A 12,547-nucleotide genomic window follows, 5' to 3' on the forward strand; every position below is an offset into this window, starting at 1 on the left:
CCACGTGACGCGCCACTGACGTTCTGTTCCTCCCCCCCCCGTTCTTTCCCTTGTAACACGGTTGGTTCCTCTCTTCTTGTATACCGAAGCGTCATCCATTCCGCAGCGGATCCTGAACGCTTCTGTTCCGCCTCCCGGAAGCATACCGACCAACCAGGTGCGAGTTAGGAGATTACAGTCAGTGGGGTTTGACAGAGGCGGTGTTTAAAAAAAAAAAAGCATCGCAGGAGGGGAGGGACGGCGGGAGGATTGCGTTCCGGTCGACCAATGAAGACGCGGCTTAGTGGTTCGCAGCCCCGCCTTCTGCCAGCTGGAGCCAATCGGCGCGAGGCCTATCGCTTCCTCTCACTTCTGTTACCTCCCTCCCTCAGTGCGGCTCATAATATGGCTCCGTGAGGTGCGCGCGGCCTCGGTTCCCGTCGACGGTTGAGGAAAGGTGGAGGAAGGAGAAGGAAAACCAGGAGCCGTTGCACGCCGTGACGTCATCGTCGCCACCCTTAACTCTTCCGTACCCGGTGGTCCCCATGCGCAGGCGCCAAGGCTGCTCCCGTCGCCGCCGCGCCGTTCCCGAAGCACCCCCGGCAGCATGAGCCAGACCGCCGCCGCTTTGGCCGCCCCGGGCCCGGCCTCCCGCGCTCTCCATGTGGAGCTGCCCTCCCAGCAGGTGAGTCGAGGCCTCGCGCCCCCCCCCTCAGCCTGGGCAAGGAAGGGTTAAGGGGGCTTGGTGGGGGGGGGGCCCTGGGCAAGAAGGGGTTAATGGGGCACGTAATTTCGGGGCTGGGCTGAGCGGGGGGTCTGTCTCGTGAGGGACTGTTTGGGTGCCAGCTAGGGCAAACTCTATGGTATAACATAGATTGTGGGTGAAATCCATCCCCACATTTTGCTCACCAATTTCTCCAGCCGTTTCCCAGGCTGGAATTGGCAACCTATAGTGCCGATGAGATGGCCTTGGCTTGTATCTTTTATGATGAATGTGTGTGTTTCTTGCTAGGGGGCATTCTCAACAGGAAAGGAGGTTCTGCTCAGTTTTAGGTAAGATTAATGGGTGTTGTGGGGAGGCACTATGGTGTGGAAGTGCAGGGCCTTGTGGCATTTTTTTCTTTTTGTGCGTTCTATAAAGTCCACTTTTGCCACTGAAAAACAAGGAGGATTACATAAAGTAGCGAACAACATGAGGCTTCTAATAAGCAATCCAGTAGGGTTAGAGGCATTTGGAACAAATTTGTGGCAGGTCAGATGAATCACAGGGCAGTATTAAAGAAAAGACAAATGATGCAGCAACAACTAGATAATACAAAAAACCCCAACCCCAAACAGATTGTATACACTGTATTGTAGTGGCATAGTCTGCACTCCTTTCCTAGATGCACTTTTCTGAACACTTCTGTTACATTAACGTTCTTTATGGGTTCGGTTGCGGGACCTCCAAAACTGCTGTAGCTTTGCACTTGAAGTACATTACCATCTTGATGATGCAGGGTGAGAAGACCACTAACTTCTTATTCAGAAATTACCTAAACAGCACTACATATTGCCAAAGGCTTTCATGGCCAGCATCAGCTGGCTGTTGTGGGTTTCTCTGGGCTGTGTGGCCGTGGTTCAGTAGTTTTTGCTCCTAATGTTTTGCCTTCCTCTGCGGTTGGTGTCTTCAGAGGCATGTAGGGTGGAAATGCAGCCATAAAAGCAAATGAAATGTTAGGATCAAAATCTTCTAGACCACGGTCACACAGCCCAGAAAAACCCACAGTAGCCAACTAACAGCACTATGTTTGGTATCTTTAAGGAAAGAGCACTCTCTGTCAGCAGATCTCCTGGAATTGGTAAATCATGCTAAGGTACATGAACTAAAGTCCATTGCTGAGAGGAACAGTATGCAGAAAATTACAGGTTTGATTCCCAGAATTTCCACTTAAAAGATGACACATGTATCTGTCTTATACTGAATTAGACCTTTGGCCCTTGAAGTGGGCCGGTGATCTGTCTTCACATTCTCTAGTGTTGGGTAGCAAAAATGCTGATATCTCAGAATCACCAGGAAGCTGAGGATATCCCCCAGTTCAATCTTGAAATTGCTATGAACTTACTTGGTGGCCTTAGGCAAGCCACAGTAAGAATACTGGCATCCAGCCTTAAAGGGTTCTGCTTGGAAGTAGTACAGCCGGATGGTCTATGTGAAGTGCTTTGCATTCTCAGCAGCAGTGATGGTTATTATTCACGTGGGTCTCCCTCGTTCTTGAAGAGCTCATTTGAATTTGGAATGGGGGTGGTGGAGAAAAGAAGTCCACTTAATGCGTATGGACTACCATTCCCAGCAGTCCCTGCTAGCATTGCCAGTTGACCCTGCTTGCATGGGCTGATGGGAATCGTAGTCCATGAACACCTGGAGGGCCTGAGTTTGACACCTATGGGCAGTATTGGGTTAATGCAGGGGTAGGGGTAGGGAACCTGCGGCTCTTCTGCCCTTGCACTGCGGCTCCACGAGCCGAGCCGCCGGCCCCATCCTTGCCCACCCTGCAGGCAGCAGGGCGGGCACACCAACTGCCTGCGGTCGGCTGGGCTGCGCCGTGGGCTTCCCCTCTCGCCCGCCCCTTTGGAGCGGGGCGGGCACTTTCCCGGCACCGGCGAGGCCGAGCCACCAACTTCATCCTTGCCCGCCCTGCAGGCAGCAGGGTGGGCGCATCCATGCGCTTCTCAGAATGAGCGGAGTAAAAGGTAAAAAAAAACCAAAATATATAGTATTATCTTTATTTTAAATGTCAAAAATTATTTACAGCTCCAAGTGTTTTCTTTTCCCGCGGAAAACGGGTCCAAATGGCTCTTTGAGTGTTAAAGGTTCCCTACCCCTGGGTTAACGTTTCTGGTTAACTGGTGATGAGAGAATAGGTTTACTGTCTTCTCAAAGGCTTTCACAACCAGAATCAATTGACTGTTGTGTGTGCTCTGGGCTGCATGGCTTGCTTGTTCTTGCTCCTGACGTTTTGCCCGCCTCTGTGGCTGACATCTTCAGAGGCATGTTACAGTGAGATGAATTTCACCCTGGCCACACAGCCCGAAAAACCCACAACAGCCAATAGGTTTATTCCTCAGCAGGTTGGTCTTGATCATTGACTCTGATAAGGAATAATTCTCTGCCGATTGCAGGAAATGACCAGGGCCTCACATGTACAATTTAAAATGTTTTTCTTGTCCTTCCATGTATTGGAGATAAGGTAGAAGAACATACCCTTTATCTTTCCCATGATAATCTGACTTATATATAGGGTAGTTCTGACCACACGTTGGCTCAGAGTCCACTGCATACCTTTCTAGCTAGCCGGCTGACTGTGTTAAGTGACTGGGATTAGTAGCAGCCCCACCATGCTCAGCTTTAAAACAAAAGAGGAGTTGTGCTTTGTTTTGAAATAGTACATGATAATGCCCACCTCTGTGCAAAGACTGTTGGAGAGGAATGTATTTTTTAAATTGAATAATAATCCTGGATATATTTTCGGGTGACCGAGGGTGGGTTTCTAACAGTGATCTCTACTTCTTCTGAGTGAGTTCCTTGATTGAGTGCCAGAAATGGGTGAGCTCTGGGTGAACATGTTTTGTGTCTTCGAACATGAGTTTGGGCAACACACTTTCTCTCACACCTACCAGCTTGAGAGAGCCAGCGTGGTGTAGTGGTTAAGAGCAGGTGGATTCTAATCTGGAGAACCGGGTCTGATTCCTTGCTCTGCCACTTGAGTGGCAGAGGCTTATCAAACACCCCCCCCCCCCGTTTTATAGATATAATCTATCAAGGGTTTCCAATTCTCCAAGAATTTAACTGCATTAATTTCCTTAAGTCACGAAGTTAGCTTGGCCTACTCGGCCAGCTTCACTACCTTCACCCACCATTCTTCAGTTGTAGGTATAGTTGGAATTTTTCATTTCTCCGCATAAAGGATTCTTGCTGCTGGTGTAGTGGTTAAGAGCAGGTGGACTCTAATCTGGAGAAGCGGGTTTGATTCCGCACTCCTCCACATGAGCAGTGGACTCTTATCTGGTGAACCATATGTGTTTCCACACTCCTACATTCCTGCTGGGTGACCTTGGGCTAGTCACAGTTCTCGCTGAACTCTCTCAGTCCCACCTGCCTCACAAGGTGTCTGTTGTGGGGAGAGGAATGGAAAAGAGTGTGTAAGCCACCTTGAATCTCCTTACAGTCTTCTTCTACTGTCTATCTCTAGTTCTTTTCTCCAACCCAACTTCTCCTGTTGGACATAATCCAGTCCAGTTTGACTTTGGGGCAAAAGTCAGAATGCCTGTGCTTTGGGTGGTAAGCGAGTTAAGTCTACTTCCATTCTTCCACCCCCTCCCCATGCTTTTCTCCCCATCCCCTTGTTTACTTGACTGCTGCCTTGCTGGATGATTTTTGTTGCCTGACTTGCAGCCTGGTGAAGCTTTTTTGAAAAGGAAGGCGGGCGGAACAGACCATGAAGCAGAACTGTGCTTCTGTGGATGAGATGTCTAAATATAGCCTGGTATGTTTTCTGTGTTTACAGCTTCACAGATTGCAGCTTCTTTTTACTTGTTGCGTTCGCCGTTAATTGCACGGGCTTGCTAATCGCGGCCAACTGAATTTCTCAACACAGGCCTTTGACATTGCTTAGTTGGCAAGCTCTTTTTCCTTTGTAGTCTTTTCAAAAAAAATTGAAACCTCCTCCGAAATGACAGTGAAATGCAATATCTGGATACCATTTGCAACTTAATCCTAGTGTATACCAGCTGATGCTGGGTTTTCCCTTCATGCAGGTTTTATAGTCCATCTTACCTTCAGATTGCTACCTGGAGCTGGGGTATGCTTTAAATAGAAGGTGCTGAGGCTCTGCTTCCTGCCCACTTTCCCCACCAATTCCTCTGAGAATCAGCGTGGTGTAGTGGTTAAGAGCAGGTGAATTCTAATCTGGAAAACTGGGTATGAGTCCCCACTCCTCCACCTGAATGATGGAGGCTTATCTGGTGAACCAGATGTCTTTTCACACTCCTACATTCCTGCTGGATGACCTTGGGCTAGTCACAGTTCTCTTTGAACTCTCTCAGCCCCACCTCACAAGGTGTCTGCTGTCGGGAGAGGAAGGGAAAGGACCTTGTAAGCCACCTTGAGTCTCCTTACAGGAGAGAAAGGGGGATATAAATCGAAACTCTTTTTTGTTCTCCTTTCCATCCTCTGCCTCTTCAGAAAACATGGTTTCAGTTCTAAATGCAGGAGCTGCATTTAAAAGCATAAGCAAGCAGGAATGTCATGGCATCTTAACCAGTAGAACCCCTCCCCACCCTTAAGCTTTTATGTAGTAGGACTGCTTCTTCAAATGAAATGAGCACATCCTTACTTGGCAGGCATTTTATGTAGGAGATTTTAAAAAAATAGGGTCAAGGGCAGACGTGGGATTCAGCTGGTTCGCACCAGGTCAATAGAACCAGTAGCTAACCAGTTGTAATCCCACCACTGGCAGGGGGGACAGGCGCTGCAGGGCCAGGTTGGCTCCTGGACTGGCCTGCTGTGGTGCTTGCCCGAGCCCCGTCTCCCCCAGCCTTTGTTCAGGCTGCCTCCTGCACTGGCAAGGGCAGGAGACTGCCTGAATGGAGGCCTGGGGGCAGGTGCCGTGGCGCTTGCCTGAGCCCAGTATCTCCAGCCTTTGTTCAGGCCTCCTCCTGCCCTCAGGGGGGCAGGAGAAGACCTGAATGAAGTCCAGGGGGTGGGGGAGCAGGCCTCCCCAGAAGCTAAGGCCGCACTGTGTGTGCTGCACAATCAGCGGCTGGCCAGTCTCTGGCAGGGGTTTCCTTTGCCTCCTCCCGTTCAAAATTGGAAAGGGGGGGGGGCACGAGGCGCAGCACAGTAGCCAGGTAAGTGAGTGGTGGGGGTGACAGTAGGGTTGGAGAAGCGAACTGGTCGTTGAGAATTAAAAATGGAATGTAACCCTGGCCTCTTATGCATGGGGAGTTTACTGTGGTTAGAAGTAGCATTCACCACATAGTCTTTGTTTTGGGGCATGTTTGCTGTTATTACCCATTGCCCTTTTCCCCTTTGCTTCTCGCCCTGTCTGCAGCGGGGCAGGCATTGCCCTTTACCCTGGGGTTCAGCGCTTCTTGCTTCAGAGCTCAGCACCATCATGCTCATTGGACTGGCAACTCTGCCCTGTTCAGCCCAGTCCAGCCACATTCATGTTCCCATTGGATGTGATCAGCCATTTCGTCCCACGTGCCCCAGGAAAAAGCCCCTCATCTTACTAGTCCAAGGGCTATAGTAATTCAAATATCTTATGCAACATATATAGTAATTTACATTGATTGGAGATTTCAGGGACGAGTGTTCTTTTCACTAGGGGAGGGGGGCTGCAATTCAAGTTCTTATCTGACTGTGTCTGGAGAAATCCCCTTGCAATTGTATTGGTGCTTTTTTGGTAGGAGGGGAAAGGGGGGAGACAAAAATCTGGTTTGAAAATGCACAAAAAAGCATAATTTTTACAGATGATTATCTTTTTATATTGATATATCGGTATCATGATGTAATAAATAACAAACATTGAAATAATAAATCTGAAAAGATTCCTTGCCTGCCGCCTGCCTACTGTTTCCATTCTCTGGTGGCAAGGAAGGGGGCAGTAATGGCAGGGCACAGACCACCTGGAACAATGCGATCTACCTTTTGGAACGCTGTCCCGATTCCCAATCATCACTTTCCTGTATTCTAGTGTACTGTTTTGTGCCTCTTTTGCCCCAGCACATAGAAGTCAGCAGGAGGAGGGGGGGTGTCAGGAGCAGGAAATGGGCAGCAGAAAAGCGATCCGGCAGAATGAGGAGGAAGCAGGAAGGAGTTGGTTGCAACAGGAAGGGGGAAGTGTGTACGGTAGTATGAGGCAGTGGGAGGGGTGAAGTCAGGCTGGTGGTGGGCAGAAGGAAGATGTCTGGGGCAAAGCTGTGCTCACTGGCAAATCTCCCCCACTCTGGCAGTGAAGAAAATGGGGAGATTGGATTTTGAAAGTGGGGCTTGGGGAAATACATCTGTACAAGAACGCTTGCCCCGATGGACATTTGCTCCTGCAACGCGGCAGACACCTTGTGTATAATCGGCCTATCTAAAATCCAGATCCAGTAAATTGTCTGTTTTTTTGGGGGGGTGGGGTATTATACTTGGTTAAACTAAGCTCATATTTTTTGGTGTTTTTCTTGATTGGTTAAAGTAATCTTGTTAAAACTGGTACCAGGTGAAGATTTCCAGGTTTTGTGAAATACTAAACCACTATAGGAAGATAAAGACCACAAATCTCTGTTCAGCCCTGGTAGGTGGAGGGATATTCCGAATCTCTTAATGAAGCCCAGTCCACCAATTTCATGCTTCAGTCTCCTTTTAAAGTACTTTTGTTAAATAATGGTGATTTTTAGATCAAAAACAGAGGGACTGGGTAGAGTGAGAATGTTCACCAGTTGGTTTTTGAAGTCTGCATTTTTAAAGGCCACATTTGTTTCTTTTATTCTTTTACTAGATAGTGAACTGTTTGTCCTGTATAGAGAATAGAGGGGTATTTCCTGTTGGCACCTGATGGCAGGTATCATGCCAGAGGTTAATCAAGTGTAGCTGTAATTCTTGTGTTAAGGCCTATCAGGTGTGAATTGGAGCCACATAGTTGGGCTTTCCTTCTATATCCAGCTTTGCTAGTGTTTTCGGTGATCACTCATTCTGTTATACTCAGTGGCAGGTATATGAAAGTATTCTCATTGAGTATCAGGAAGAAACTAAAGTTGAAGGGACTCTGGCTCAGTGGACGAGCAAGTTGCTTAGTGTGCAGAAGGTCCCAGGTTCAATCCCTGGCATCTCTAGTTATAAAGAACCAGGCAGTAGATGATGGGATGGACCTCAGCCTAAGACCCTGGAGACTCAAGGGGAGAGGCTGTGGCTCAGTGGTAGATCGTCTCCTCGGCATGCAGAGGGTCTCTGGTTCAATCCCCAACATCTCCAGTTAAAAGGACCAGGCAGTAGCTGATGGGAAGGACCTCTGTGTGAGACCCCAGAGAGTTTCTGCCAACTTTGAGTGGACAAGATTGAACTTGATGGACCAAAGATGTATTAGGCAGCCATGTGTGTCTCAGGTATTTGATGCTGGCCCTTCTCTCTCAGCCTAATCTATCTCACAGGGTTGTTGTGAGATCCAACTTGGTGTAGTGGTTAAGAGCAGCTGACTCTGATCTGGAGAACCAAGTTTGATTCCACACTCCTCCACAGGAGCAGCGGAGGCGAATCAGATTCTATTCCCCTTACCTCCACATGAAGCCTGATGGGTGACCTTGGGCCAGTCACAGTTCTCTCCGAACCCTCTCAGCCCCATTTCCCTTACAAGGTGTCTGTTGTGGTGAGGGGAAGGGAAGGCGATTACAAGTTGCTCTGAGATTCCTTAAAGGTAGAGACTAGCCGGGTGTAAAAACCTTCCCTTCTTCCAAACTGAAGAGAAATGCATACACCTCCCAATTCTGACATGCTGTACTAGGTTGGTGTTGAAGGAGAACCTGTATATCTGCCTCTCTCCTCCCATTTTCAAAGGGGCTTGTTGTTTTCCATGTCCGTCCACAGTAACTTCTGAACCGGGGCAGGGATTAGGCTTTGGTATACAGTTCTCTGCTTGATTGTGAGCAGGCTGCCTGGCGGAACGAATTAGATTTCCAGTCTCGACGCATTCCTCCTGGAAGGATTTAAGCAAAAATGCAGGCTTAGTGGTGGAGCTTGTCACGCTACAGTCAGTTGATCTCTCAAAGCTGTTGTGCTGACTGCTGGGATTCGATCAAAGAAGATGCCAAGCCTTCCTGCTTGGAAACAAGGAAAGCCCCTTGCACGTAATGGGAAAGGGCCGTGGCTCAGTGGTAAAACACCTGCTTGGCATGCAGAAAGTCCCAGGTTCAATCCCTGGCATATCCGGTTAAATGGAGCAGACAGTAGGTCATGAGAAAACCCTTCTGTCTCAAACCTTGCAGAGCAGTTGCCAGTTTGAGTAGACAATACTGGCCATAATAGACCACCAGTGTGGCTCAGGTTCATTTGGAGAGGGGTCATGGCTCAGTGGTAGAGCTTCTGTTTTGCATGCAGAAGATCCCAGGTTCAATCCTGGCATCTCCAGTTAAAAGGACCAGCCAATAGGTAATGTGAAAGACCTCAGCCTGAGTCCCTGGAGAGAGGCTGTGGCTCAGCAGTGGGTCACTTGCTTGGCATGTAGAAGGTTCCAGGTTCAATCCCTGGCATTTCCATCCTAAAAGGGCCAGGCAGTAGGTGATGGGAAAGACCTCCATCTGAGATCCTGCAGAACCACAAAGAAGGACTGTGACTCAGGGCTAGACCAGCCACATGGCCTGCCAAGGGTCCCAGGCTCAGTCCCTGGTATTTCCAATTAAGATCTGTGTCTTGCAGGCCCTGTGGAATTTAGACCTACTGGGTCCTGATCTCACTAACAGAACATTCCACCAGGCTGGGGCCAGGGCTAAAAAGGCTCTGACTCACCTGAGGACATCAGGATGCTTTTTGGGATGCTTGTCATGAAAGAACCATTGCATTGCACAATTTTTACTTTGAGATTCTGCATGGGACCAGTGTGGATACCTGCAACCTGTGAACCATGATAGCAGAATCTACTAAATGACTTCCAAAACTGAACAGCTCAGGAAACACACATGTGGGCACATAGGAGCTTGTTTTAAAGCATCCGGCATTACCCACGGGTCTTGTTCTCTGTAAAGCTCCATGGAAAATCACCCATCTTGATGTAGCTTTCCAACTGGATCAGCGCATAACTCGTGTAAGTTTTATGTAGCCCCAGACTAGAATTCAACACTCCCTGGCCAACTGTTAGTATTCCTGACCTAATCCCATGCAGAATGGCCAGGGGGTGGTCGCGCTTCCCAAACTCAGTGGAAAAACTGCACTCTCAGGAGTTCTGTGTGGGGAAAAAAGGAAACAGCTTGGAGACCCTTCTCTCTTCTGGTCTGCAGATCTGGTCACTGGGCTGAAAACCATCTCTTTTGAGAGCCTGAGAATGTCTATCAGGGCTGCCCAACCTTTCTGAACCTTCAGGAACCTCTGGAACTCCAGCAGAGGGGGATGAGTGCAGTCCTGATCCGAATCAGACTTAAAGCATATATGTACACAGAACCCTCCAACAGCCCTCTTATGAGCTGCTGACGGCATGTTGTAGACAGCCTATTGATCCATCTATCCTGGCACTAACAGTGCAAGGTACTTCCACAGCTAAAGAATGTGACAGATGGACAGAGGAACTCTGGATTTTCTTCCATTGGAAGATTGTGAGAAAAATCTGTGGGATTCTAACTACTGTATGGTCCAGGTGGGGGTGGGGGGCATGTTAGTGGGGCTGGTACCTTTCGGCACGATTGGGTGCAGGAAATAAGTGAGGTGTCTGAAATGTTTTTCTTGCTGCTCTCATTTGGTGGTGGTGCTGCTGCTTCTGATAATAAAAATAGAATGAAAATTTTCAAATGTTTTCCCCTCTAGTTTTGTTATGCAAATCATGGAACCCACGAAGGGGTGTGTAGAACCAGATAGAAACTCTGGTCTATGTCTACCAGAGAATCCACTCCCTTCCAAAAAAACCCAGGTTTTAAGAATCCCAGTCTCAGATGATCTCATGTGGGTGACAAGGAACCTTGAAGCTCACTCTTTTCTCAGCTTGTTGTAGCTTTGAACACTGAGAGAGTCTGCTTGAAATGTTCCAGAAGCAAAAGTCTGGTGTGTTTTCTTTTCAGCTTTAAATCCCATGATGTATGGTCGGCCTGCCGACTTTTTCCGCTTGAAGATGGTGTCCTAAAATTGAGCTTTGGATTCTGGTGTTAAGTGTCATGTGAGGCTTACAAAGGCTCAGCTGGCATTGCAAAGAACCTCATTTTCCCAAACGGTTGCTCTTGATTCTAGAACTGCAAGGGACTCCCTGTGCTTCCAATGGACAGATGCTTAATTCTTGAGTGTTTGGGGGCAGTGATTCCCTTTTGTGAATGTGATAATGAAGCTACCCCTTTACCTAGATGTTCCAGTGCTCAAGTGGTTTTTATTAATGAGTGATGGAGAACCACATCCTAAAATTCAGGGTGCTGATGCATAGCTAACAAAGTAGCCTTTGCCCATAGCTACCTCAGGCTTCAGGCAGTTTACATTTTGGAGGGCGACCAACATGGTAAAAGGTCTGGAATCCATGCCCCACGAAAAGAGGCTTAGGGAGCTGGGGATGTTTAGTCTGGAGAAGTGAAGGTTAAAGGGGGACATGATAGCCATGTTTCGATATCTGAAGGGATGCCATGTTGGTGAGGGAGCAAGCTTGTTTTCTGCTGCTCCACAGACTAAGACCAGGAGTAATGGGTTCAAGGTGAAGGAAAAGAGATTCCACCTAAACATCAGGAAAAACGTTCTGCCTGTCAGGGCTGTTAGACAGTGGAATTCACTTCCTCGTAGTGTGGTAGAGTCTCCTCCTTTGGAGGTTTTAAAAGAGAGGCTGGATGGCCATCTGTTGGGAGTACTTTGATTATGTGTTCCTGCATGGCAGGGGGTTGGACTTCCAACTCTATGATTCTACATTCACTGCGCTCCTTGCATCTGCTTCTGTGGCTAGCCCTCTCCCTTTTGGCCTTTCCCCACAGAAAAAGTGCTACTTCCACATCCAACGCAATTCAGTGGGCTAACACGTAACGGGGCTGGGCTGTTTCGCCACACTGTGGTGCTTCCCCACCCAGTCTTTGCAAAATAACGCATAGCCAGTTGCCTCAGATGGTAATGAACAGTGAACACACAAACCTGTTTGATAGTGACTGTTGAGCCATCAAAGTCTATATTGTCTACTGAGACTGGCAGTAGCTCTCCAGGGTCTCTGGCAGAGGTCTTTCACATCATCTACGGCCAGGCTGACCTGATCTCATCAGATTTTGGAAGTTAAGCAGGGTCGTCCCTGGTTAGTATTTGGATGGAGACCTCTAAGGGGGCCTACAGGCAGGCAGTGGCAAACTAATTCTGAATTCCCCTTGCCTTGTCAACCCTACAGGGCCTCCACAAGTCTGCTGTGACTGGTCAGCACCTTCTGCCCCCATATTGCCCCATTCTTTACACTGGAAATGCCACTGATCCACAGCATTCTCCGAAGGCAGCAGCTTCATTCTTCCGTGTTTCATACTGTACAGTAGAAATTGGGAGTTTGCCTGGTTCACCCCGGGTAGGGCGGGGTGTAAATCTGAAATAATGTAAAGGAGTAAAGGGTCGTGGAAATCCAACTGTCGTGGTTTGTCCCTCGTGCCCTGCTGAGACTGACAGGTGTGATGATGAACATGTGGGCAAGAGCAGTGAGGAAGAGGAGCCAGCCAGCGAGGATGAGGTGGGCCGCACGGCTCCACCAATAGAGGACTGGCATTCCGGGCCTGCGCTATCAACGGACCCAGAAGTGTCAGACAGCATGGATAGCCATGTCCTGGGACCGTTGTCTGTGACCAACAGGGATTCTGAACCGTTCAGAGGGTTCCATTGACACCAGGGGCATGCAGCCCT

At 48.6% G+C, this 12,547-nt stretch overlaps 1 protein-coding gene across 1 annotated transcript in view; it reads left to right on the forward strand.

Moving 5' to 3' along the window:
* The first annotated feature begins 366 nt into the window (after positions 1-366).
* Positions 367-12,547, forward strand: part of UVRAG (UV radiation resistance associated) — a 108,612-nt gene continuing 96,431 nt past the window's right edge. The window contains exon 1 of the mRNA XM_048495116.1: positions 367-664. Within this exon, the coding sequence (XP_048351073.1) occupies positions 587-664 (78 nt within the window). The 5' untranslated portion in view covers positions 367-586. The remainder of the gene's footprint in view (positions 665-12,547) is intronic.

Source organism: Sphaerodactylus townsendi, linkage group LG04 (assembly GCF_021028975.2).
Source record: "Sphaerodactylus townsendi isolate TG3544 linkage group LG04, MPM_Stown_v2.3, whole genome shotgun sequence".
Classification (NCBI taxonomy): Eukaryota; Metazoa; Chordata; class Lepidosauria; order Squamata; family Sphaerodactylidae; genus Sphaerodactylus; species Sphaerodactylus townsendi.